Source organism: Lissotriton vulgaris, chromosome 2_1 (genome assembly GCF_964263255.1).
Source record: "Lissotriton vulgaris chromosome 2_1, aLisVul1.2, whole genome shotgun sequence".
Taxonomy (NCBI): domain Eukaryota; kingdom Metazoa; phylum Chordata; class Amphibia; order Caudata; family Salamandridae; genus Lissotriton; species Lissotriton vulgaris.
Window position 1 is genome coordinate 506776344 of NC_141687.1, and position 22670 is coordinate 506799013.

The 22670-nt window shown below is 44.9% G+C and overlaps 1 protein-coding gene across 4 annotated transcripts in view; it reads right to left on the reverse strand.

Annotated features, from left to right (window-relative positions):
• HECW2 (HECT, C2 and WW domain containing E3 ubiquitin protein ligase 2) overlaps positions 1 to 22670 on the reverse strand; it is a 1269905-nt gene that overhangs the window by 703044 nt on the left and 544191 nt on the right. For all 4 annotated transcript variants that reach the window (XM_086955408.1, XM_086955407.1, XM_086955409.1 and 1 more), the window contains one exon: positions 2152 to 2259. In XM_086955408.1, the coding sequence (XP_086811534.1) occupies positions 2152 to 2259 (108 nt within the window). The remainder of the gene's footprint in view (positions 1 to 2151; positions 2260 to 22670) is intronic.

Genomic DNA, 22670 nt, shown 5'->3' on the forward strand with positions numbered 1-22670 from the left:
TTTGCACACATATAAAACCATCCAATACAGCCTAACACGTCCACTCATAAAGGTGATGACAATGAAATAAAGGCAAGAAGTGCTTGGTACACACTTTGAGGGTCCTTAGAATGACGTTCTGACAAAGGTCTGTGCACCCCAATAGGCACTTTCCATATAATACACAGAAACAAAATTGTATTTAATGTCACACGTTAACATATATTCGAAGAAGCAAAATAACAGAGAAATTAAACGAGAAAGTTGATCATCTACTTGCCGCGACAGATGATTAATGCATTATATTCTGTCACTTGGGGTGCATTTAATTTATTTGTTTTTAAAAAGGCCATGCTATTTTTCCAAAAGACATTTCTCATTGAAATACATTACCAAAGACAGGAACTTTGATGCTATAGACAGTCATTTATTGCAACTCTGTGTTGCTATAAACAGTAATTTAATAAACTCTGTTTATCCTGCCCTTCATGCTATAAATAGGTATTGAGTGTGCACATGCACACACATTTATTCGTATATTTACTTTAATTCTACTTAGGCCTCATTTTTTGTGTGAATATTTTTGAAGATGGAGTCCGTATATAAAAACAGAGCACCCGAAATGGGACTTGGAGAGGTCTTTACATAGATAGAAGCCAAACTGTGCCTTTCTTTACCTTCCTGCTCATTTGGGTCCAACCAACTCTACATTCTAAACAACTACGCCAGGCTCGCTGAGCAAAGTAGAGGTATTCGCATTAGGTCTCCCAGCCAAAAGGATCTATGCTGATATGTTTCTGATATAATTATTATGCATATATTTTTTATTTGTATCATCAGTTCATTAGCTTTGTGATTAAACAACAGACAACTGGATGTCAGCAACCACTCATGACGCGGTACCACAGTATAATTCCGCACTGCATGTGAACGCATCTCGATAATTTTAATATGGGAACGCTTTCCTTTTAGAGGAGCACAAGTGCTGCATATTTATTTTTTTCAGTGGATAGACCTGATTTGTAATTGTTTTTGTGAGTAGTTAGCACACACAGTAACCTTTTGGGGTTTAATGCGTGGAATTTTGGGTTCCAAGGTGTACTGGATACAGTTTATTATTTTAGGGTAATGCACACATTATATTTTTATGTTTAGGTGATTTACTATAATTAAGCTCATAAGAAGTTATTTGTCCCATGTCGTCAACCTGACGGTGCCAGACCACAATGCTTCCAATAGTAGCAGAAATCATTGTAAGGAAGTGCTAATGTCTTCACTGTATAGTTGATTGTCACTTTCAGAGCCAGCCCTGAAGCAGTCCACAGGCTATTGATGTGAGCCGACACAGCTCTAGACAATGTATTATTACCAGTCCTACTCCAAGTAACTGCACAGAACAATGCCTTTGCATATCTGAGAGGTAGCCATTTTAACTTTTTAATGCGGAATCTAAGCAGGTGTGCCATAGCTGGCAGGGATCTTTGAATACATCCATTTCTGGTTGAATTCATAAACATGTACAAAGCTAACAGTGAATTATTTAATTTGTTATAGTTCACAATTTCAGATCACACCTAAAAGCACGACTGTAACATGACCAAAACAGGAACTACCATCAAACATCACGCACAAAGAAAGGTTATCCTGACAAACAATGCTTGTACATATAAATCGTTTCTCCAGTATCTAAATGATGGGCAAGTGATTTCAGCATTTCATGTTCCTTAAATCCCTGATTCTACATATAAAACAGATGTCAGTGGGAAACGAACATGTAACGGTGAATAATGCCACAATACATCTCAAAATCCAAGTTGGTATCATCGGACAAAGCAATCTTCTACAATGCCCTCTGCTGATGATTGTTAGTGATGCAGGGCTGGGTGAAACGTATTTTTTCTCTACACTGGATGGCCTCTTTAAAGTAAGGGAAGGCTTGCTACACGTTTCAAAGACCTCGAGGCCGAGCCTCAAAACATTTTTTTAGGGATACTTAACAAGGGCGTCTATCTCCCCAACCGCTTTAACTGTTTTTTATCATAGTTCTCTTTATTTGTATCCTCATAAAGAAAATACGTTCCTTTTGATAACAACTTTGTTCCAAACTCCATAGTGCGTACTTTTTTTTTAATAGCACTTACAAAATTCAGATAAGAAAGTGAAAGAACTTACGTTCCATAAAATAGGGTCCAGGCTCTATTCGCCAAACGATATGTCCTTTTTGGGTACCCGTCACACCCCGGTTCTTTGAATCCCAGAAATTTGCAGGAGAGTTTTCATCTGTTGAAACAAAATTGGCACTTTGAATATTATGTCTGAGCGGGGGTTAGGGGTGCCTCATAAAGGTCAAGGAAGGTCACATCTACGTCGGATTTTAAGGATACCCACTTACAATGCAAATTGGATACATTTAGATTTGCAGTATACAAGTATATCCTATATGAATATTTTGACAATGGGACATGAAGCCAGCCCTCCTAGAACTAAGGTGAACCCTCTTACAATAAATACATGAATGAATGAATATGAGTTATAGCACACAAAAATCATTGACCAAAGCATGCTCATTTAAATTAAGGTAAAACAATCCTGAATACGAAACGTGTTGAATTGGGTGGATAGTGAGCAGATAGATTTTGGGAATGCAAATGATGTTTACTATAGCCTATGAAGACAGGTAGAAAGTTACATAGTATGGTTCCTATGGTATGGTGTTCCTCTCCGGATTCAACAGAGAAATCTAATGCATTTTTCTACTGGAGGCATCTGTAAACGTTCATCGTTCGTAAGATCAGCAGCTATATCTTGACAATGATAGTTGAGATTTTGTGCAGCAAAGATGTTTTATGATATAGTTGCACCCAAAATAGTCCAACCCTATTGTATGGAAAACAACATTGTCTAAATGTAGATTGACTAAGGAAACATACAGACACTAGATACATCAAACATTTACTGCACAAATAATAATGATTTGGAAACTTTGGGCCTGATTAAATCTCGGCGGACGGGTTACTCCGTCACAACGGTGATGGATATCCTTTCAGCCGAAAGATAAATCCTATAGGATGTAGTGGGATTTATATTTTGGAGGACTGGAGATTCATCACCGGTGTGGCAGAGTAACCCATCTGACGAGATCTAAATCAGGCCCTCTAAGTATTAGGAAGAAGATGCAGATTCCAACGGAAGCAGTAATTCAATATGGCTTCCAGTGTAAGGGGAATGCATTCACTAACAAAGAAACAGAGGATGTTGGAGGGCCCTAGGGGAGAGTATTTTTATAGACCTACTTGTACCTTGTCCCCCAACTAGATAATTAAACACACGAAAGATACCAAGGGTCTTAGTCGACTTAAGTTTCTGATTGGAACCTGTATAGTATCCCACAGAGGTGACAATACCGAGAGGTTATTGAGGAAAAAGACACAGGAGAAAGGAAGGTGAGAAATAGAGTTCAGAATAAAGAACTAGAAGATGTACCCATCAGCCCACTCAATAGTGGAACTTCGTCATCTGGGTTATCACGTTGGAAACTGGTGTCCAATATGCTTCTCCTCAAGAAAAACTGAGGCTAGCTGCTCTTGGACCCAGTGGTTGAACACTCAACCAAAGAAGATGACAGTATAAAGGCTGAAGGGGCAAGTTGCAGTGCTCAGAAATTGTGAAAAAAAGAAAAAAGAAAGGAAAATAATCCAAGTGATTTAAAAATACCTATCTTGATGTCATGAAGAAACTTTATTAGGTTTGTCCATCAAGGTGGTATGATTAAAAGCAGAGTGATAATAGCATGCAAGGAATTGCTATTAACCATGAATGGTATCTGGTCAACATGTTTCAGCCTTTATAGGCTTTCGTCAGGACCTATGATGCACTACTGCCACACTTACCACGTGCTGTGATTAATAATTTACAGACATTGTTCAATTCTATGTCTGAATTGGTGTACCTTCTCCTGTGAATATAGTAAAAAACAAAAAGAAAATCACAAAGAAATGATTAAATTGTCCTAGACAACTATCATGTACTTATACAATGGTTTTCATTCATCGGTTTTCTCATTGTGGTTTTATTTTCAACTCACCCAAATGTTAGGGAGGAAGAGCCTCACCTCACCTGGCACCCGCTCAGGATAAAGGAGGCCACACACTACAAATTAAAATATTTGGTTTTACTTCATCTAGTGATTCGGATTGGAGAATCCAAAAACTTTCCTATGTGACACAACTGTGCAGCGCGAATAGCCACGGGATGGAGGACACCTTGAAAAAAGGTGACAAAAATGCTATGTTGTTGTTGTGGTCTTGGAATATTAAAGAAGGTTAGGCTTTAACTCATCTTAGGTTGACCATTTTAAAAAAAAAAGAGGTTAGTATTACACAGACAGTCTTACTGTCTGTGTAATACTAACCTCTTGCACAGCAAGTAGAGTTGACATTAGTACTCTGCTAGTTAGTTTCTTACTGTTTCAATTATATCTCTATTTCCTGCTCAAACCACCTTCTGCAAGAATAGAGTTTATTCAACCCCCTTTTTTTAAAAATGGTCAACCTAAGATGAGTTAAAGCCTAACCTTCTTTTATAATATATTTAAGATATAGCAAATGCTACCTGAACTCATGGAATGATGTACAGAGCATGAGCAATATGGAAGCACTAATCTTTTTACTTAATTGGGCATAGAATCTTGTTTTTTGTTTTGTGTATAGAGAATGGGCATAGGAACCGAGGGGGTAAGATTTATCTAGCTCCACTCCCACTTTTTTGAAAGGGGAAGACAGGGGTGACGTACCAAACAGCCAGCTAGGTCTAACTAGCTTTCTTTTGGCCGCACAGTAAGCCAAACAAATAGCAGTTTAGAAAGTCAGCGTAGTTTGAAGTTTCTGTATTCCGATAAACTAGAGAAAGCAAAAGACACACAAATGATGGATGGAATGGGGAAAAAGGAAAATAGACTCCCAGTCAAGCGATCTGGGTTAAATCTATTGTTTATTTGCTCACCATGCCACCCCAGATTAGACCCAGCCATTAGCAAATTTATCTTGACCCATGATCCTCATGGGAACAATCTAGCCCAGTGAGGCCAGGCCGTTCACTGGACCAGAAACAAGCCTCCCGTTTGACATTGTTCAGCATTCCGTCGATCAATTGTTCTTTTTCCAATGAACAAGAGAGCACATACTAACCAATTAAAACATAGAAAGGAAACTTTGAGAAAACAAAGGAAAACTTCAGCTTAGATGAATAGTTGCTTCTGAAAAAAGCTACAGCAGATCCTAAGATACTTTGTAACTATCAGTCTATCTCACACCTCCCCCTTCTATAAAAAAAAAAATTGGAGAGGGAGGTCAACAGGAATAATTTCTTCCTATAGAGAAAGTAATGCTTTATTGGAAGACTTACAATCTGATTTGTGTCCACACATAAGTACAGAAATTGCAATGACTGTTGTTGCACATAACATCAAGCCTATCACTAACAATGGGGATCTGCTACCCTGGTCTACTTAGACCTATCAGCGGACGTTGTCTCCTATCCCATCTTGGTCAAACTTCTATCAGAATCAGGTATCCATATACATGTCTTGAAATGACAACATTCTTTTATCTCAGAAAGGAACCAGTCCGTTCTTCTGTCCACTTTCCAATCACCACATACATCAGTACAGTGTGTGGTTTCACAAGGATCTTCACTCAGTCTAACCCCCTTTCATTTCCATATTGCTCCTTTTGCAATGGTTGTTCAAATTGTGTTGATTTAATATCATATGTGGATAAAACCATCTCTTTTGATCCACATATCCTAATCACTGTAAACGGTTTCACCTCTTGCATGAAAGCAGTGCCCAGTTAGAGGTGCAACAACCATTTAAAACTCAACAGTAAAACATCCGAGATCTTTTTTTGCCCTGGAAACCACCTGGTCTCGAGCCTGGTGGCCTCAGCTCCTCAACGAGCCCCCCAATTCCATCCAAGACTATTAGAATCCAAAAGAAAACCTAGATTCTGACCTATCTTTCAATTCACAAGTGAAATGAATTACTTCATCTGTTTTCTTAATTCTGAAAATGTTAAGTGTTAGAAAGCGGGTCTCTAAGTTGCAGAGGCGTGCACCCTGTCCAAGTAGGGGCCACAATACTAGTCAGGTTAAGTCAGATGCAAAACCCAAATTAACCTGTACTCGCCCTCTGATGGCTTGGCACAAAGCAGTCAGGATTAACTTAATAGGCAATGTGTAAAGTATTTGAGCAACATGTAAATTACAGTAATGCAGTAAAAATATCATAAAAAGACTCCACACCTGTTTAGAAAAATCAAGAATATTTTTATAAGTAAAACAAGACAAAAACAACAAAAATACAATACGTAGAACGTGGAACTTGAGATATTTCTTTTGAAAGAATAAACTGCAATACAGTGCTTAAAAGCAAATAGCGCTTAGGCGTTTCTTGAGGTCGCACTGGTCCGGGCTAAATCCAAGGTTCAGGCCGGCCGCGATAGAGGGCAGTCCAGCTATAGGACCCATTCAACCTGGAAGGAGCAAGCTATGGTGTGAAAGACTCGATGCACAGGTTCCGATCCACACAGTCGAGTAGATGCATTGTCATTGAGCCTCGCAGTCAGGTATGGCATTGCCGTCGAACCCTTTACAATGCAGACACGGCATAGTCGGTGAGCCTCGTAGTTGGATCCTGTGTCATTGTCGAACCCCCCTCCTTACAATGCAGCAGCTGGCTCGTTGTCGATCCTTGCAGTCAGGTAACGCATTGTCTTGATCTGCCCAGGAATATCCTCGAAGCGGCACTGTGTCAAAAGGCACTACCTACTACCTAGGTTCTGATTGGTGCAGTCATCACTGCATCGAATTGTTTTAAAAAAAGAGCTGCAGGAACCACTTTTAAGGGTCGGGACTGGATTGACACATATTGGCAGGGCAGAATTCACCGATTGCAGAGTTCAGCAGCTGAAGCAGAGTTGAAGGATGTCTTTGATGGCCCTGAGATTTCAAAACAGGAGGCAAGCCAGCAAACCCTTGGAGTCACTTAAGTTCTTGGAGCATGTAGCGACGCAGGTCCATTCCTTCTCACTCCCAAGCAAAAGGCAGCAGGCCAACACAGCAAAGCAGTTCAGCAGAGTGGCAGTCACTCCTGGCAGCATGCAGTCGTTCGTCCTGGCCGAATATCCTCAGATCCAGAAGTGTATTGAATTGGTGGGGTCAGGAGTCCAGTACTTATACCCAGTGGTGCCTTTGAAGTAGGGGAGACTTCAAAGAGGCCTTTGAAGTACACAGGTCCCTGACTTTCTTGCCCTGGGTCCAGACTCACTACAGGGGGTATGCAAGTGTCTGTTCCTCTCTCCCAGTATAGCGCAGGAAGGTACATCAGCCTCGTGATGGCACATCAGGATGTGAGTGTCACACCCCATCTCCCTTTGTATGAATGAAGGATTTTTAAAGCACGTAGCAACCTCGGCGGAGGTATCCCGGAGCTAGCGGTGTGCTCACAAGTAGGGGATTGAGAGGGCCGGCAGTCACAGTCTGAAGAACCAGGTCTTTAATGCTCTAAGGAATTCAGTTTCTGATTCCAACAGGCACAGATGTATTGGGAGGTAATTCCAAAGTTTAGAGGACTGCACCACGAAGGATCTGCCATCCAGTCGTCCTTTCTGGTATCGAGGGACTTTCATAAGTCACAAGTTGTTGGATCTCAGGACTCGAGTTGGCTGGTATATCTGCAGCCTTTTGTGATGCTATCTTCGTCCCAAGCCCTGGTGGCCTTAAATACAAGGGTCAATGCTTTAAATTCAATTCTCCTGATTATCGGAAGCCAATGAAGATGCTTCAAATGTGGAAAGATAGGGTGGCCCCTGGGCACCCTCCTAATTAGTCTTTCTGCAGGGTTTTGTATAACTTGGAGCCTGCGCAAAAGATATTCAGGTGATCCCAGGTATAGGCTGTTTGCGTAGTCCAGTTGAGGCGTGACCAATGCATGGACCACAGTCTTCCGATGTTCCTCAGGCAGGAAGCAAAGGAATTTCCAAATAGCCCACATATTCCAGAAACAGGTGGACGAGATATGTTGTATCTGGGCATAGAAGGAGACCTCTTTTTCTAGTCTAATTCTCAGATTTTTGTCCAAATCTTAGGGGTGTGGAGGTGGACTCAGTTCTGACGGCCACCACAAACTGGGAGGAGGCGGAGATGCTTGGCTAAAAAAAAGGACTTCCGTTTTGTCCGCATTTATTGTCAGGCAGTTTTTATGCATCCAGCCTGAGATGTCTTTTAGGCAGGATGAGAAGTTATAGAACGCCTCTGTTCTTTAAAAGAGAAAACCAATTGTGTATCGTCCCCGTAGACACCACTCCCACACCCCAGGATTCAATCAGAGTTGCCAGTTGGGCGAAGTAGATGTTAGAGAGTAGCGGGCTGAGTGCTGAGCCCTGCGGCACACCACACCTCAGAGGTTTCTGTGACGAGAGAAAGAGCGTAACCAGGATAATGCCATGCCACGCACACCGGCCTGAAGGAGTCTATTAAGCAAGATAAGATTGAATGTGAGACCGTATTGAATGCTGCTGATAGGTCCAGCAGCACCAACAAAGCAGAGGAACCTTGGTCCAATGACTCTTACCGTTTCAGAGACTTCTAAAAATGCTGTCTCTGTGCTATGGCGTACTCTAAAGCCCGATTGGGAAAGATAGAGGAGGCCGTTGGATTCTATATAAGTTGCCAGTTGTTTATCCACAAACGTCTCCTGAATTTTAGCGGGGGCAGGTAGCAATGAGATAGGTCTGAAGTTACAAAGAATATCAGGATCTGCCGCTGGTTTCTTAAGAAGTGGGAGTAGGAAGGCATGTTTCTAAATCTTGGTGAAAATGCCTATCTTCAGGTCCAGATCTGATTGAGTATCGGATTTACCCTGGGTGCCAGCACACTAAAAAAGCGGACAGGGCAAGGGTCTACTGGAGAACCTAATTTCCATATCTGTAGTTCCGCAAGTGTTTCCTCAAGGGGCAATGGGACAAACTCTGACAGCAAGAAGTGAATGCTGGAGGGCGTTGATGGTGAGAGGAGTTCCTCTTCTAGCTGAAATATTGAATAGATTTTGAGAATCTTGCTTTCGAAAAAGTAAGACAGCTTAGAGCAGAGTGTCACGGAAGGAGGTAAGGAGCCATCCAAGGCAGTGGGGTAAGTAAAAGATTAAGTGATCTTGAACATTTCTTTAGTGGAGTTAGCTGGATTCTCTATGCAGTTGTCAAAATATTCACTCAACTTGTGGTGTTTAAGCCTGTGAATTTTTTAATGCCTGCTTTATAGAGGTCTTTGTCAGCCTGGTTACAGAACTTTCTCCATAACCGTTCCAGACTCATACAGGCACTCGTCTCCCTTCGTAGTTCTTGAGAGAACCAAGGGGTGGAGGGTTTAGCTCTTTTCCTGGCTACTGTCTTTAGGGTTGCCCCCGTCTCGTAGGCAGTTGCTACCCATGCATTGAACACCAAAGAGTCCTTATCTGGGTCGCCTGTCAGTTGAGGCAATGATTTTAAGAGTACAGGCCCCAGTGATTCTGCGGTGGCTTTACGCCAATCCCTTGATCTTTTGGCGTTAGGTCACTGTTCTGCGGGTATTGCCTCAAGGCCAAAGGTAAATGGAAGTAATGACCGATGTTGAGATTCGGTGTGTTTGGAAAAATTAAATCCAGCACGTGACTTGAACTGTGAGTGGGTGCAGAGACCAGTTGCCTGAGGTTAAGGCCATCCAGAGTTTCAGAGGACTGGTCGGCCTGAGTGCAGCTAAGGTCATCTGCCCTAGAACTATGAAGTTAGAGTATTGGAGAGAAAGTTGCGAGATCGTTTCGCAGAGCTCCACTAGGTGGATGGCAGGGCTGCCAGAAGGTCTGTATACTAGCAACCCAGCCAAGGGTGTAGAAGGTGAAAACCTAATACAGAAAGAGAGAGCTTCAATATTACCAATGGGACCCACACTCTCTGAGGTAAACCTCCACTTTTCTCTGAAAATGACAGCAATGCCTCCTCCTGATCTATTCTCCCCTCTATTGGTACACACAATCCACAACCTGGGGAATGGCTAGCATTATGTTAGGATTTGAGGCCTCATTTTATCATGTTTCCATTAGGAACATTAAGTCCCATCATTACGGTCTAGAAAAAGCCAAATGTCCTCCGCATGCTTCTGGAGAGATCTGCAATCGATTAAGCAGGCTCTAACTGCCAGTTGACTGTTGGTGCTGAGGGCTGCGAAGGCCCTATTCCCCCTTGATGGCCCTGCTGCTTTCATCAAAGTAAAATTACAGTCCTTGCAACAGTAATCTCTATCCACTGTGTGTGAGTGTCTAGACAGAAAGCACAAAGCCCAGCTGTCACCCACCCCAGACATGTACCCAGAGACAGGCAGAGGCACAGAATGGTTAAAATAAGAAAATGGCAACTTTCTAAAAGTGGCATTTTTAAGCTTACAATTTAAAATCTGACTTTACCATAGGTTGTGATTTTAAATTGTGAGTCCAGAGATACCACACTTGAAATGTCTATCTTTTCCCAATTGGAAATTACACTTATAAAATGTAATAAGGTAATTCCAATGTTAATCTATGGGAGAGATAGGCCTTGCAGTAGTGAAAAACGAATTTAGTAGTTTTTCACTACCAGGAAATGTAAAACTTAAAAGTACATGTCCAACCTTTTAAATACACTACACTCCTCTCGGACCGGTCAAACATTCATGTGCACTTTCCATTTTGAGAACATGCCCAGGCCCCCATTCCCTGGCTGAGCGCCGAACTGCGGCGCTCAGACCAATCACACCACTGCATTGTAGCATTGTGATTAGTCAGGGGAACCTGGGTGTTTACCTATCACAATGCTGCAATGCAGCCTTGTGATTCGCTCAGGGAAGCCTCGCCATGGGTGCTTCCTGTTGTTCCAGCCGGCACGACGAGGAGGATTCAGCGAGAAAGACACAGCGAGGAGGTAAGTTAAAATTAATTTTTTATTTACCCCCTACCCAAATTTTCACCCCTGCCGCCACTCCCTGCCAGCCCTGATCCATGCCCGCCGCCACTGGTATTGGTTAGCAGTGGTAAAGTGCAGAGAGTCCTAAAGGCAACACAGGTGTGGTCAGCAAAAAGGAGAGGAGGAAGGTAAAAAGTTTGGGGGTGACTCTGCAAAAAGGGCAAGTTCCAACATTAGGGAAAATCATTTTCTTACCTTCACATGTCTTCCCACAAATCTACTGGGCAAGCGCACATATCTTCCTGACTAAACTGCTGTAAATGTCAATACCTAAAGTTGCCAGATCATCTTTTACAGTGGCTTCAGATCATCCAGAACACTACTGCCACTCTCATCCTCTAAGTTCCTCTACACCAATCAGTCATGCACAACCTCCACTGGCTTCCATCAGGAAACAGGTTGTCTTCCAGTCAACCTTTCTCACAAACAAGGCTTTCCATCGTATTGGCTCGGATTACTTACGTAACAGATGTAAACCATACATCGCTTCTCATTCCCTCACTTTGAGTACTGGCCTACTTGTTCAAATCCCTGGAATAAATAGAAGTTGAGTAGGAGGCACACAATCTTTGTCCTATCTGGCTGCAAAATCGTGTAATCCGATAACTTACTCCATCTGTCCCCACACTTACCATTTTTAGGAAACTGGTTAAAACCTGGATTATCCAGCAAGGCTTTTCTGCCTGGCATGCCCCAAGCGAATTATTCCCTAGCACCGGAAAGCCCCATGAGTTATATAGAGCACTCTACAGATCTTTTACTTGCATTCATTCAGCCCACGGCCATTGCTGGGTTTTAGAATGAAATCCTGCTTTTACATTTGGTCACCATAATCTTTAGTGGCTTCTAAACCTTTGAGATGGAGCAAAATTCATACCTTATTTGATGGAAGCTACCTTATTAGGAATTCATCATTGTTATGCTGAGAAGTTTAGGAAAGTGCATGCTTTGAGCCTTTGCTTTATACTCAAATTAGCAAAACTGTTTCTTGCCATTAATTGTGAATAAGTAAACAAGTATGCAGTCCCTGACATAGTTTTGTGTATGTTGTGAAATTATCTAATTAACATATCACAGAGAGGAGTTTACACGGGCAGCAGCTGTTGGGACATTTTGTATCGTTTTTTTTTCATCTAGTGGCGCTTTGTTCTCTCTGTTCCCATTACAGCTTGGAACTTATTCTTGGCTACTTTCTCGAGGCAAAAAAAATTAGGAAGTAAAAGAATGTTCTGTTTTTTTCATAAATTCGCAGCAGAGTTTCCCATAAATGTGTGAGGCTGTAAAATAACACATATTACACATCTGAAACACAAGGCTTTTAACAGGCTCCACCTCTGGCTTCGCCGGTTTTATAAACACGCGCTGTGGTTAAGGCCACAGCAGCACGGCTGATTTGAGAGTGTAGAGGCAGTTCTGGGGAAACATACGAAATGCTCTGTGTGCACTTGGCTGCTCTTCAAATGCTTTTTGTCCTTGGGGAATAAGTGAACTGTTTATGTATTTAAAAGGGAGCAGGTCGGTTCTGTGCTTCGTGAGCTCCAAACGGGTTTTAGGTTTCATAGCACCTGATAAAACGTGCTGCCACTTCCAAAACCAGTTCCCCTGAGTCCTCGGTATTTTCTTTGAAATGCAGTTTTCAAAAACCGTGAATGAAAAAATGCAGGGCAAGAGAGATACTGAGCGAGAAAGCTCTGCATAAACGGGAAAGCAGATGTTTTTCTGTTTAAAAAACTTTATTTCGTTTCAATAAATTCCATAATACAGCATAAATAATTCTGATAAATAGTTAGCAAATTACATATAGCATTAAGTACATGAGAGAAATACTAAAGTCTTTTTTTTAATTTTGTATGGGAGGGAAAGAAGGAGGGGAGAAAAAGATATAAAGGAAATAATCAGAATCATAAATATAACGATCTAAAAAACTACGTTCTCACCTATATCTTAGAATACATATGCAAAAAAAATAAAGCCTATTTTTAAAGGTAAACATACAGTAATGAAGTAAGCAATGTGAAGGAAGGTTACAATTATACTTACTGATAAGTAATATAAGCTGTGGCTACAGAATATACTATAACATGAAAGGAAAGTTCAATATATATTTTTTTGTTAATTATAGACAGGCATATGTATATTTATATATCATGCCAGTGAAAATAAATGTGGTTTAAGAAGTTCGGCTTTCTAAAATGGCCTCTTAGGCGTGGTTGTTGGGTTTTCTTCTAGATGAAGTCCAGAAGTCCTGGGTGGAACTAGATGGGCTTCAACCGTACCAACGCCTTCTTGCACCGCCTTCCATCGTGTTTTGTTGGCTTTCTTTACCATGTCATTCTTATTTGCCATAACATGTCCTCTGTCCTGCAATTTGCTCTGATGCCTTTGGGCAGGCTTGCACACAAGAAATGGGTCCAAAATGATCAAAAATGTGGAATGCCACAGTATCTCCTAAACCATTGTCATAAAAAAACCCTAATGGTGTAAAACTGAACTCCAGTTCACCTTATATTTGTTCCTCTCTGAATAAGCTCCTTTACATACCACATACTGGAACTGTCTTGAGTCAATATATTGCAATGTATTAACGCAAAATACAAGCGCCTGCAGCCAGATTAAACGTAATGAGAATAATTATTGATACACGATACACCTGAGAAGTATGAAATCTTAAGAGGATTTCAATACTAAACTGTGCTTTGCTACATTTAACAGAGGTGCGTCAGAGCATCGATGTATCGAACGACCAGCCCTGCAGTAGGCCGGGTGTCCTGGGGTCTTTCTTCTAAAGGTCTGGCCTAGAGAGAAATGAGCCCCGTGAGCCTCTCAGTAGCCTGCCTGATGCTTGCACACACAGGGGTAAGCAGGCACCTCCTCCACCAGACATATCCCAAAGAGGCAAATGATTCTTAACTTTTTAAGGCAACAAACTCAGACTGAAGAGACTTTGGAAACAGGCAACCCACTGCCCCCAAAACTCGTGCTGCTAATTTTAAATTATGAGTCAAGAGTCAAGTCAAGTCAAGTCACAAAATTTGTATAGCGCACTACATACCCAGAGGGTTTCAAGGCGCTTAGGAAGGGGAGGAGGATTATTTGTCAAATATCCACGTTTTAAGCTGCTTTCTGAACGCTAGGTGATTCTGGGTGAGGCGAAGGTAAGCGGGGAGTGAGTTCCATGTTTTGGCAGCCAGGTATGAAAAGGATCTGCCTCCCATGGTGGTCTTGTTGATGCGGGGTACAGTGGCGAAGGCTTGGCTGGAAGAGCGAAGTTGGCGGGAGGGGGTGTAGAAGGACAGTCGAGAGTTGAGGCAATCTGGTCCGATGTCGTAGAGTGATTTGTGTGCGTGGGTAAGCAGTCGGAAAGTGATCCTCTTATTGACGGGTAGCCAGTGGAGGTCTTTAAGGTGACCAGAGATGTGTTCGTTGCGTGGGATGTCTAATATGAGCCTGGCTGAGGCGTTTTGGATTCGTTGTAGTTTCTTCTGGAGTTTAGCGGTGGTACCTGCGTAGAGGGTGTTTCCGTAGTCCAGTCGGCTCGTGACTAGAGCATGGGTGACTGTTTTCCTTGTTTCGGAGGGGATACAGCGAAATGTTTTTCTGAGCATGCGAAGAATGTTAAAGCAGGAAGAGGATACGGCGCTGACTTGTCTGTTCATTGAGAGTGAAGAATCCAGGATGACGCCAAGGTTCCGTGCGTGGTCTGTCGGGATGGGTGCATTTCCGAGGGCTTCCGGCCACCAGGAGTCGTCCCATGCAGAGGGGGATTTACCTAAGATGAGGACTTCTGTTTTGTCTGAGTTCAGTTTCAGACGGCTTTGTTTCATCCATTCGGCGACTTCTTTCATTCCTTCGTGTAGGTTAGTTTTGGCGGTGCTGGGGTCCTTGGTGAGAGATAGGATCAGTTGAGTGTCATCCGCGTAAGAGATGATGTTGAGGTTGTGTTGGCGGGCGATGGTCGCGAGGGGGCTCATGTATACGTTGAAGAGGGTGGGACTGAGTGAGGATCCTTGTGGTACGCCGCAGATGATTTCAGAGGCCTCGGACTTGAATGGTGGGAGGCGGACTCTCTGGGTTCGTCCGGTGAGGAACGAGGTGATCCATTCCAATGCTTTTCCTTGGATTCCGATGTTTCTGAGGCGATGTAAAAGGGTGCTGTGGCAGACTGTGTCGAAGGCTGCAGAGAGGTCGAGGAGGATGAGGGCGACTGTGTCTCCATTGTCCAGTAGAGTTCGAATGTCGTCTGTTGCTGCGATGAGGGCGGTCTCAGTGCTGTGTTTGGCTCGGAAGCCAGATTGTGAGGGGTCGAGTGATTTGTTGGCTTCGAGGAAGGCGGCGAGCTGGTTGTTGACGGCTTTCTCGATGACTTTGGCCGGGAATGGAAGAAGCGAGATGGGGCGGTAGTTTTTGAGTTCGGTGGGGTCTGCTGTTGGTTTTTTCAGAAGGGCGGTGAGTTCGGCGTGTTTCCAGTCTTCCGGGAAGGTGGCGGAGTTGAGGGAGCAGTTGATGACGTCTCGGAGGTGCGGTGCTATGACGGAGTCTGCTTTGTTGAAGATGTGGTGAGGGCATGGGTCTGTGGGGGAACCAGAGTGGATGGAATTCATCAGGCGGATGGTGTCCTCAGTGGAGATTGGGTTCCAGGCGTTAAGGGTGTTAACGGGGGGAAGATGGTCAGCAGATGGTGGGGTGGGTTGGCTTCCGGGTTGGTTGTCAAAGCTGTTGTGGATGTCAGCAATCTTGTTGTGGAAAAAAGAGGCTAGGGAATCGCAGAGGGTTTGAGAGGGGGTGATGTCGTTGGAGTTGGCCGAGGGGTTGGAAAATTCCTTGACGATGTTGAAAAGTTCCTTGCTGTTGTGGGCGTTGTTGTCAAGTCGATCCTTGAATGCTGTTTTCTTGGCTTTTCGGATCAGTTGGTGGTGAGTACGGATGGCGCTTTTGAAGGCGTCTTTGTTGTTGGTGGATGGGTCTTTTTTCCAGGCCTTTTCAAGGGAGCGGCACAGTTTCTTGGAATTCTTGAGGTCATCGTTGAACCATGAGGCCTTCTTGTTGCCAAGTTTGTGTTGACGTTTTTTCAGTGGTGCTAAGGTGTCGGCGGTGTTGGATAACCAAAGGGTGAGGTTGGAGGCGGCTTCGTTGGCGTTAGAAGAGAGGGCTGGGGAGGTTTGAAGGAGTGATGTGGAAATCTGCTCCGTGGTGATTTTGTTCCAGTTTCTCTGTAGAGTTGGTTGGAGGTGGATGATGGGTTTAGGCTTGTTGTAGGTGAAGTGAACGCAGCTGTGGTCAGTCCAGAGGAGATCCGTAGTGTGGCTGAAGGAGACATGGTTGCTGGAGGTGAAGATGGGGTCGAGTGTGTGACCTGCGATGTGGGTGGGGGAAGTGACCAGTTGTTTAAGTCCGAGGTTGGCGAGGTTGTCCAAGAGGGTGGCGGTGTTGCGGTCCTTGATCTTTTCAAGGTGGAAGTTGAGGTCTCCCAGAAGGATGTAGTCTTTGGAGGGAAGCGCGTGAGGGGTGATGAAGTCCGTGATGTCTTCACTGAATTTTGCGCGGGGTCCTGGTGGTCTGTAGAGGAGGGTGCCTCTGAGTGTGGTCTTGGGGTCGATGTGGATCTGGAATTGAAGGTGTTCAGAGTTGGCGAGGTTGACGTCAGAGCTGGTTGAGATGCGGATTGATTTCTTATGGACGATAGCGATTCCACCTCCTGTATGGTCGGTGCGGTCCTTGCGTGTGATCTTATAGTCATCAGGGATAGCGATGGCGATGTCGGGGGCGGAGGAAGCGTTCATCCATGTTTCCGTTAGGAAGGCGACGTTAGGAGAGATGGTGTCTAGAAGGTTCCAAAGGTCAATGGCGTGCCTGTGGACCGAGCGGGTGTTGAGAAGGATGCATTCTAGGTGGTTGGGGTCGGGAATCTGTGATGTGGTCGTGGCGGAGAAGTTGTCGGTGCCGATAAATTTGCAGGAGAGGCAGGAGAACGGTCCATGGGTGCGTCCAGGAGCGGCTTGGACGCAGTTGGGGGCGCGGCCGGGGTTTAGGGCTAGGAGGGTGGCGGCATCGTAGGTAATGCGGGAGGGCTGAGCAGCGCGAGGGGCAGGGGGTCTGGCGCTGGGCGCGGTCCAGGCGCGGACGGGCGTAGACGGGCTTACCTTTGGCGCACCTTCGGCGCGGATGGGGCGCGATCGCTGCGCGTAAACGCTGCGCGCGGGAGCTCCTGTCATATATGGAGAGTGGAGGGGGAGGGGCGAGGGCTGTTCAGCTGGGAGGCGGGGCGGGCTCACGAGGACGCAGACCTCGGACCACAATCAAAATAAACAAAATGGCAGCGGGGGGGAGGGTAGAGCACAGCGCCGGCGGTAAACGCGCACTGAAGTGCAATAGGTATCAGCAGACAGGCTTTACAAAGCAAAGCGAGGCGAAGCAGCGCACAGTGCCTACAGTGAACACAAGCTAAAACAATGCTGTGCAAATGAAATTACAAGTGAGGCGAAGCAGCGTCCAGCGCACTACGGCAAATGAAATTACAAGTGAGGCGAAGCAGCGTCCAGCGCACTACGGCAAATGAAATTACAAGTGAGGCGAAGCAGCGCCCAGCGCACTACGATCAGGACAGACTTAGCTGGGATTCCACAGAGATGCAGCACAACGCAGGACTCGCCAGGGAGGCTGGGGAGCGACCTCTCAGCAACAAGCACTGAGGGGATCACAGCGCTTCCAGGAATAGGAGCGCTGTAAATACAGAGTGGGAGGGCTGTTCAGCTGGGAGGCGGGGCGGGCTCACGAGGACGCAGACCTCGGACCACAATCAAAATAAACAAAATGGCAGCGGGGGGGAGGGTAGAGCACAGCGCCGGCGGTAAACGCGCACTGAAGTGCAATAGGTATCAGCAGACAGGCTTTACAAAGCAAAGCGAGGCGAAGCAGCGCACAGTGCCTACAGTGAACACAAGCTAAAACAATGCTGTGCAAATGAAATTACAAGTGAGGCGAAGCAGCGTCCAGCGCACTACGGCAAATGAAATTACAAGTGAGGCGAAGCAGCGCCCAGCGCACTACGATCAGGACAGACTTAGCTGGGATTCCACAGAGATGCAGCACAACGCAGGACTCGCCAGGGAGGCTGGGGAGCGACCTCTCAGCAACAAGCACTGAGGGGATCACAGCGCTTCCAGGAATAGGAGCGCTGTAAATACAGAGTGGGAGGGCTGTTCAGCTGGGAGGCGGGGCGGGCTCACGAGGACGCAGACCTCGGACCACAATCAAAATAAACAAAATGGCAGCGGGGGGAGGGTGGAGCACAGCGCCGGCGGTAAACGCGCACTGAAGTGCAATAGGTATCAGCAGACAGGCTTTACAAAGCAAAGCGAGGCGAAGCAGCGCACAGTGCCTACAGTGAACACAAGCTAAAACAATGCTGTGCAAATGAAATTACAAGTGAGGCGAAGCAGCGTCCAGCGCACTACGGCAAATGAAATTACAAGTGAGGCGAAGCAGCGTCCAGCGCACTACGGCAAATGAAATTACAAGTGAGGCGAAGCAGCGCCCAGCGCACTACGATCAGGACAGACTTAGCTGGGATTCCACAGAGATGCAGCACAACGCAGGACTCGCCAGGGAGGCTGGGGAGCGACCTCTCAGCAACAAGCACTGAGGGGATCACAGCGCTTCCAGGAATAGGAGCGCTGTAAATACAGAGTGGGAGGGCTGTTCAGCTGGGAGGCGGGGCGGGCTCACGAGGACGCAGACCTCGGACCACAATCAAAATAAACAAAATGGCAGCGGGGGGGAGGGTAGAGCACAGCGCCGGCGGTAAACGCGCACTGAAGTGCAATAGGTATCAGCAGACAGGCTTTACAAAGCAAAGCGAGGCGAAGCAGCGCACAGTGCCTACAGTGAACACAAGCTAAAACAATGCTGTGCAAATGAAATTACAAGTGAGGCGAAGCAGCGTCCAGCGCACTACGGCAAATGAAATTACACGTGAGGCGAAGCAGCGCCCAGCGCACTACGATCAGGACAGACTTAGCTGGGATTCCACAGAGATGCAGCACAACGCAGGACTCGCCAGGGAGGCTGGGGAGCGACCTCTCAGCAACAAGCACTGAGACACTGAGACACCAAACTCAACTCTCCAACTTTTCCCAATAGGAAATTACATTTAAAAGATGTTTTAAGGCAATTCCAATGTTAACCTATAGGAAAGATAGACCTTGCAGTAGTGAAAAACAAATTTAGCAGTATTTCACTCCCAGGACATGTAAAACTCAAAGTACATGTCCTACCTTTTAAATACACAGCACGCCACCCCCCACACAGGGCTGCCTAGGGCCTACCTTAGGAATTACTTATACGTAATAAAAAAATAAGTTCTGGCCTGACAAGTAGGTTAACTTGCCAGGTCGAAATAACAGTTTAAACTGCACACACAGGCTCAGTAGTGGCAGGCCTGAGCCATGTTTAATAACTAACGTGGGTGGCACAAGCAGTGCAGTAGGCCCACTAGTAGCCTTTAATGTACCAGTCCTGGGCACTTATAGAGTCCTTTATTAGGGACTTATAAGTAAATTAAATATGCTAATTGTGGATAAGCCAATATTACCATGTTAAAATACAGCATGTATGCTAGCACTGGTGAGCAGTGGTAAAGTGCCCTGAATCCTACAGCAAGCAAAAATGTAGTCAGCAAAACAGGAGTTCAGAGGTAAAAAAAAAAGGAAAAACCACCCCAAAAATGCCAGGTCTAACAAACAGTGACATCAATCTGCCAGGATGTACTGGGTCCCAAGAAACAGCAATATAAAGAATAAATCTCCACCGAGACTCTCTACAAAATCCAAGAGAGAAAGGAAAATAATCTGTAGACAACGCCAGCCTGACAGGAGCAAAAAAAGTAAAAGCTGAAGAGAAATACACCAAAACCAACAAGGAAGCAAATGAAGCTTAAGAGCAGACAAGCAAAGATTAATTGATAGTCTACCAGAAGAAGTTCAGGAAGCAGCAAGCCATGGAAATTTAAAAGAACTCTACGACATAGAAAGTAACCTCTCCGGTAAATACAACATGCCAGAAAGACCTAATAAAGACAAAGCTGGGAAGACAACCGTGTGTAACGAACGACAACACTTTGAAAAACTGCTGAACCAGCTGATGCCGCAGTCTCCACCAGACATACAGCCAGCTGACAAGGACTTGCCAATTAACAGCAGCAGTTCAACAAAGGAAGAAATACGGCAAGCCATCAAACATCTGATAAATGGGAAGGCAGCTGGACCTGGCAACATTACAAAAGTGGTACTGAAGGCAGACACTGAACCATCAGTAGACACGCTCTACCCTGTGTTTGGAGGAATCCGGGAAGAGGAAAATGTGCAATCAGACTGGAAAGAGGGATATCTCATCAAGCTCTTTCAGAAAGGTGACCTGGGCAACTACTCAAACTACAGAGGGATAACTCTTCTATCAACCCCAGGCAAAGTGTTCAGTAGAGTCATCATGAGCCGAATAAAGGAACAAGTTGCTAGACCAGCAAGCTGGCTTTTACAAAGATAGATCCTGCACAGACTAGACTGCAACACTGCATCATCATTGAGCGGTCGATGGAATGGAACTCCTCCTTCTATGTCAACTTCATCGCCTATGAGAAGGCATTCAACATAGACAGAGAGACCGTTTGGAAGCTTCTCCACCACTACGGTGTGCCAGATAAAATTGTAAGAATCATCAGGAAATCTTACAAGGGAATGACCTACAAAACAGTCCCAGTCCAAGGAGGACAACTCACTGAAGCCTTCCAAGTGAACTCCACCATGGTTGTTTGCTCTTGCCTTTTCTCTTCCTATTGGTCATAGACTGGATCAGGAAGGCATCCAAAGTTAGGAGAAGAAATGGGATCCAGTGGATATTTTGGAAGCAGCTTGACGACCTGAACTTTGCAGGTGCCCTGAACATACTCTCACATACCCATCTGCAGATGTAAAAAGAAGACCAACAATGTTTTGGCCACATCAGCTTCACTTGGCCTCAACATCCACAGAGGAAAAACCAAGATCCTGAAGGCTAACACAGCCAACACACCTGCAGTCACTCTTGCAGGTGATGTACTGGAAGAGGTTGAGGCCTTTACGTACCTGTGCAATGTCACAGACAAGCAGAACGGCACAGATGCCAAAGTCAAGGCAAGAATCTGCAAGGCAAGGACTGCCTTTATTCAGCTAAAGAAGATTTGGAGTTCCAAGGACCTGATGCTAAAATTAGGTTTTTTAACACCAACATAAAACCGGTCCTTCTGTATGGAGCAGAAACTTGGAGCACAACCGTGACCACCACCATCAAAGTTCAGCCCTTCATCAACACCTGTCTGAGGAAAATCCTCCAAATCTGCTCTCCACGCACCATTAGCAACAACGACCTATGACAGCAGACTTTCTAACTCCCTGCTCATGAAGAATCATGAAAAAATGCTGAGGCTGGATAGGTCACACCCTCTTCAAGCCAGCATCGAGCACCACAAGGCAAGCCCTCACCTGAAATCCTCAAGAGGAAAGGAAAAGAGGAAGGCCAAGAAACACCTGGTCCAGAGGCCTCAAGGCTGACTGCTAGGAAATCAGTTACACATCAAGTCCAATTGACAGAAAAGCCCAGGACAGAGATGGCTGGAGACTCCTGGTTGATGGCCTATACCCGATGAGGGGTAATCGGCACAAGTAAGTAAGCATGTACAAGAGATCCAGGGAGCCTCAAAAAGAGAACACAGTAACTTCCAGAAGCATAGTTGCCCAATATAACCTTAAGCCAACAGCGAAACTAGAGAAATCAATCCAAAAAGTAGAATCTTAATGGTCATCTCGAGCTTGTGTGAGAGGTCAAGTCACCAGGTCCAGATGGGTTATTGGCCACCATTTACAAGATTTTTAGCACCTCTAATCTCCCTCCTTCTTAAGGCATTCACAAACATGATCAAAGATGAGAGTAGCACCCACGCTGATCTCACTATTAAATGTTAATGTGAAAATATTTACTAACATAGTATCATTAATCATTAAGACAGAATATTTGAGCTGGTCTGTCCAGGCCAGTTGGGCTTTATCCAAAGGAGGCAGGCCAGGGCTATTCCCCCCAAAAAGTCCTAGAGCTATTGGACATTCGGAAAAGAAGCGGAAAGCAGCTAATTTTGGTTGCTTTGAATGCAACAAAATCATTCGATCAGGTGGATTGGTAGTTTATGACTGCCACACTACAAGCAGGCTTTGGTGGGGATAGCTACTGTGTACGGTTCCTGGTGGGCTATCAAAACCCAAATGCAAAGGTTAGAGTTAATGAACCACTTTGCAATGGGTACAGCCTGGAAGAGGCACGAGACAGGGGTGTGCTCTTTAACCCTTTCTATTCGCACTCACAGTAGAGCATCTAGCTTATAGAATTAGGCTAAGCAAATTCATAAAAGGGGTAACACTAGCAACACAAGTGACTAAACGCACGATCTTTGTGGATTATATCTTGCTTCCTATGACTGTCCCACCTTAAGACACTCCCATACTTAATTAACTTATGCACTGATCTAGCTAATACCCCAGTAAGTACTAGAGATGTTAACCTTGAAAGTGGAATTAAGTAGCAGGAGGCACAGAACACTCTGTTGGCCAGGGCAGAATACCAGCTGCTAAAATGTCAGTC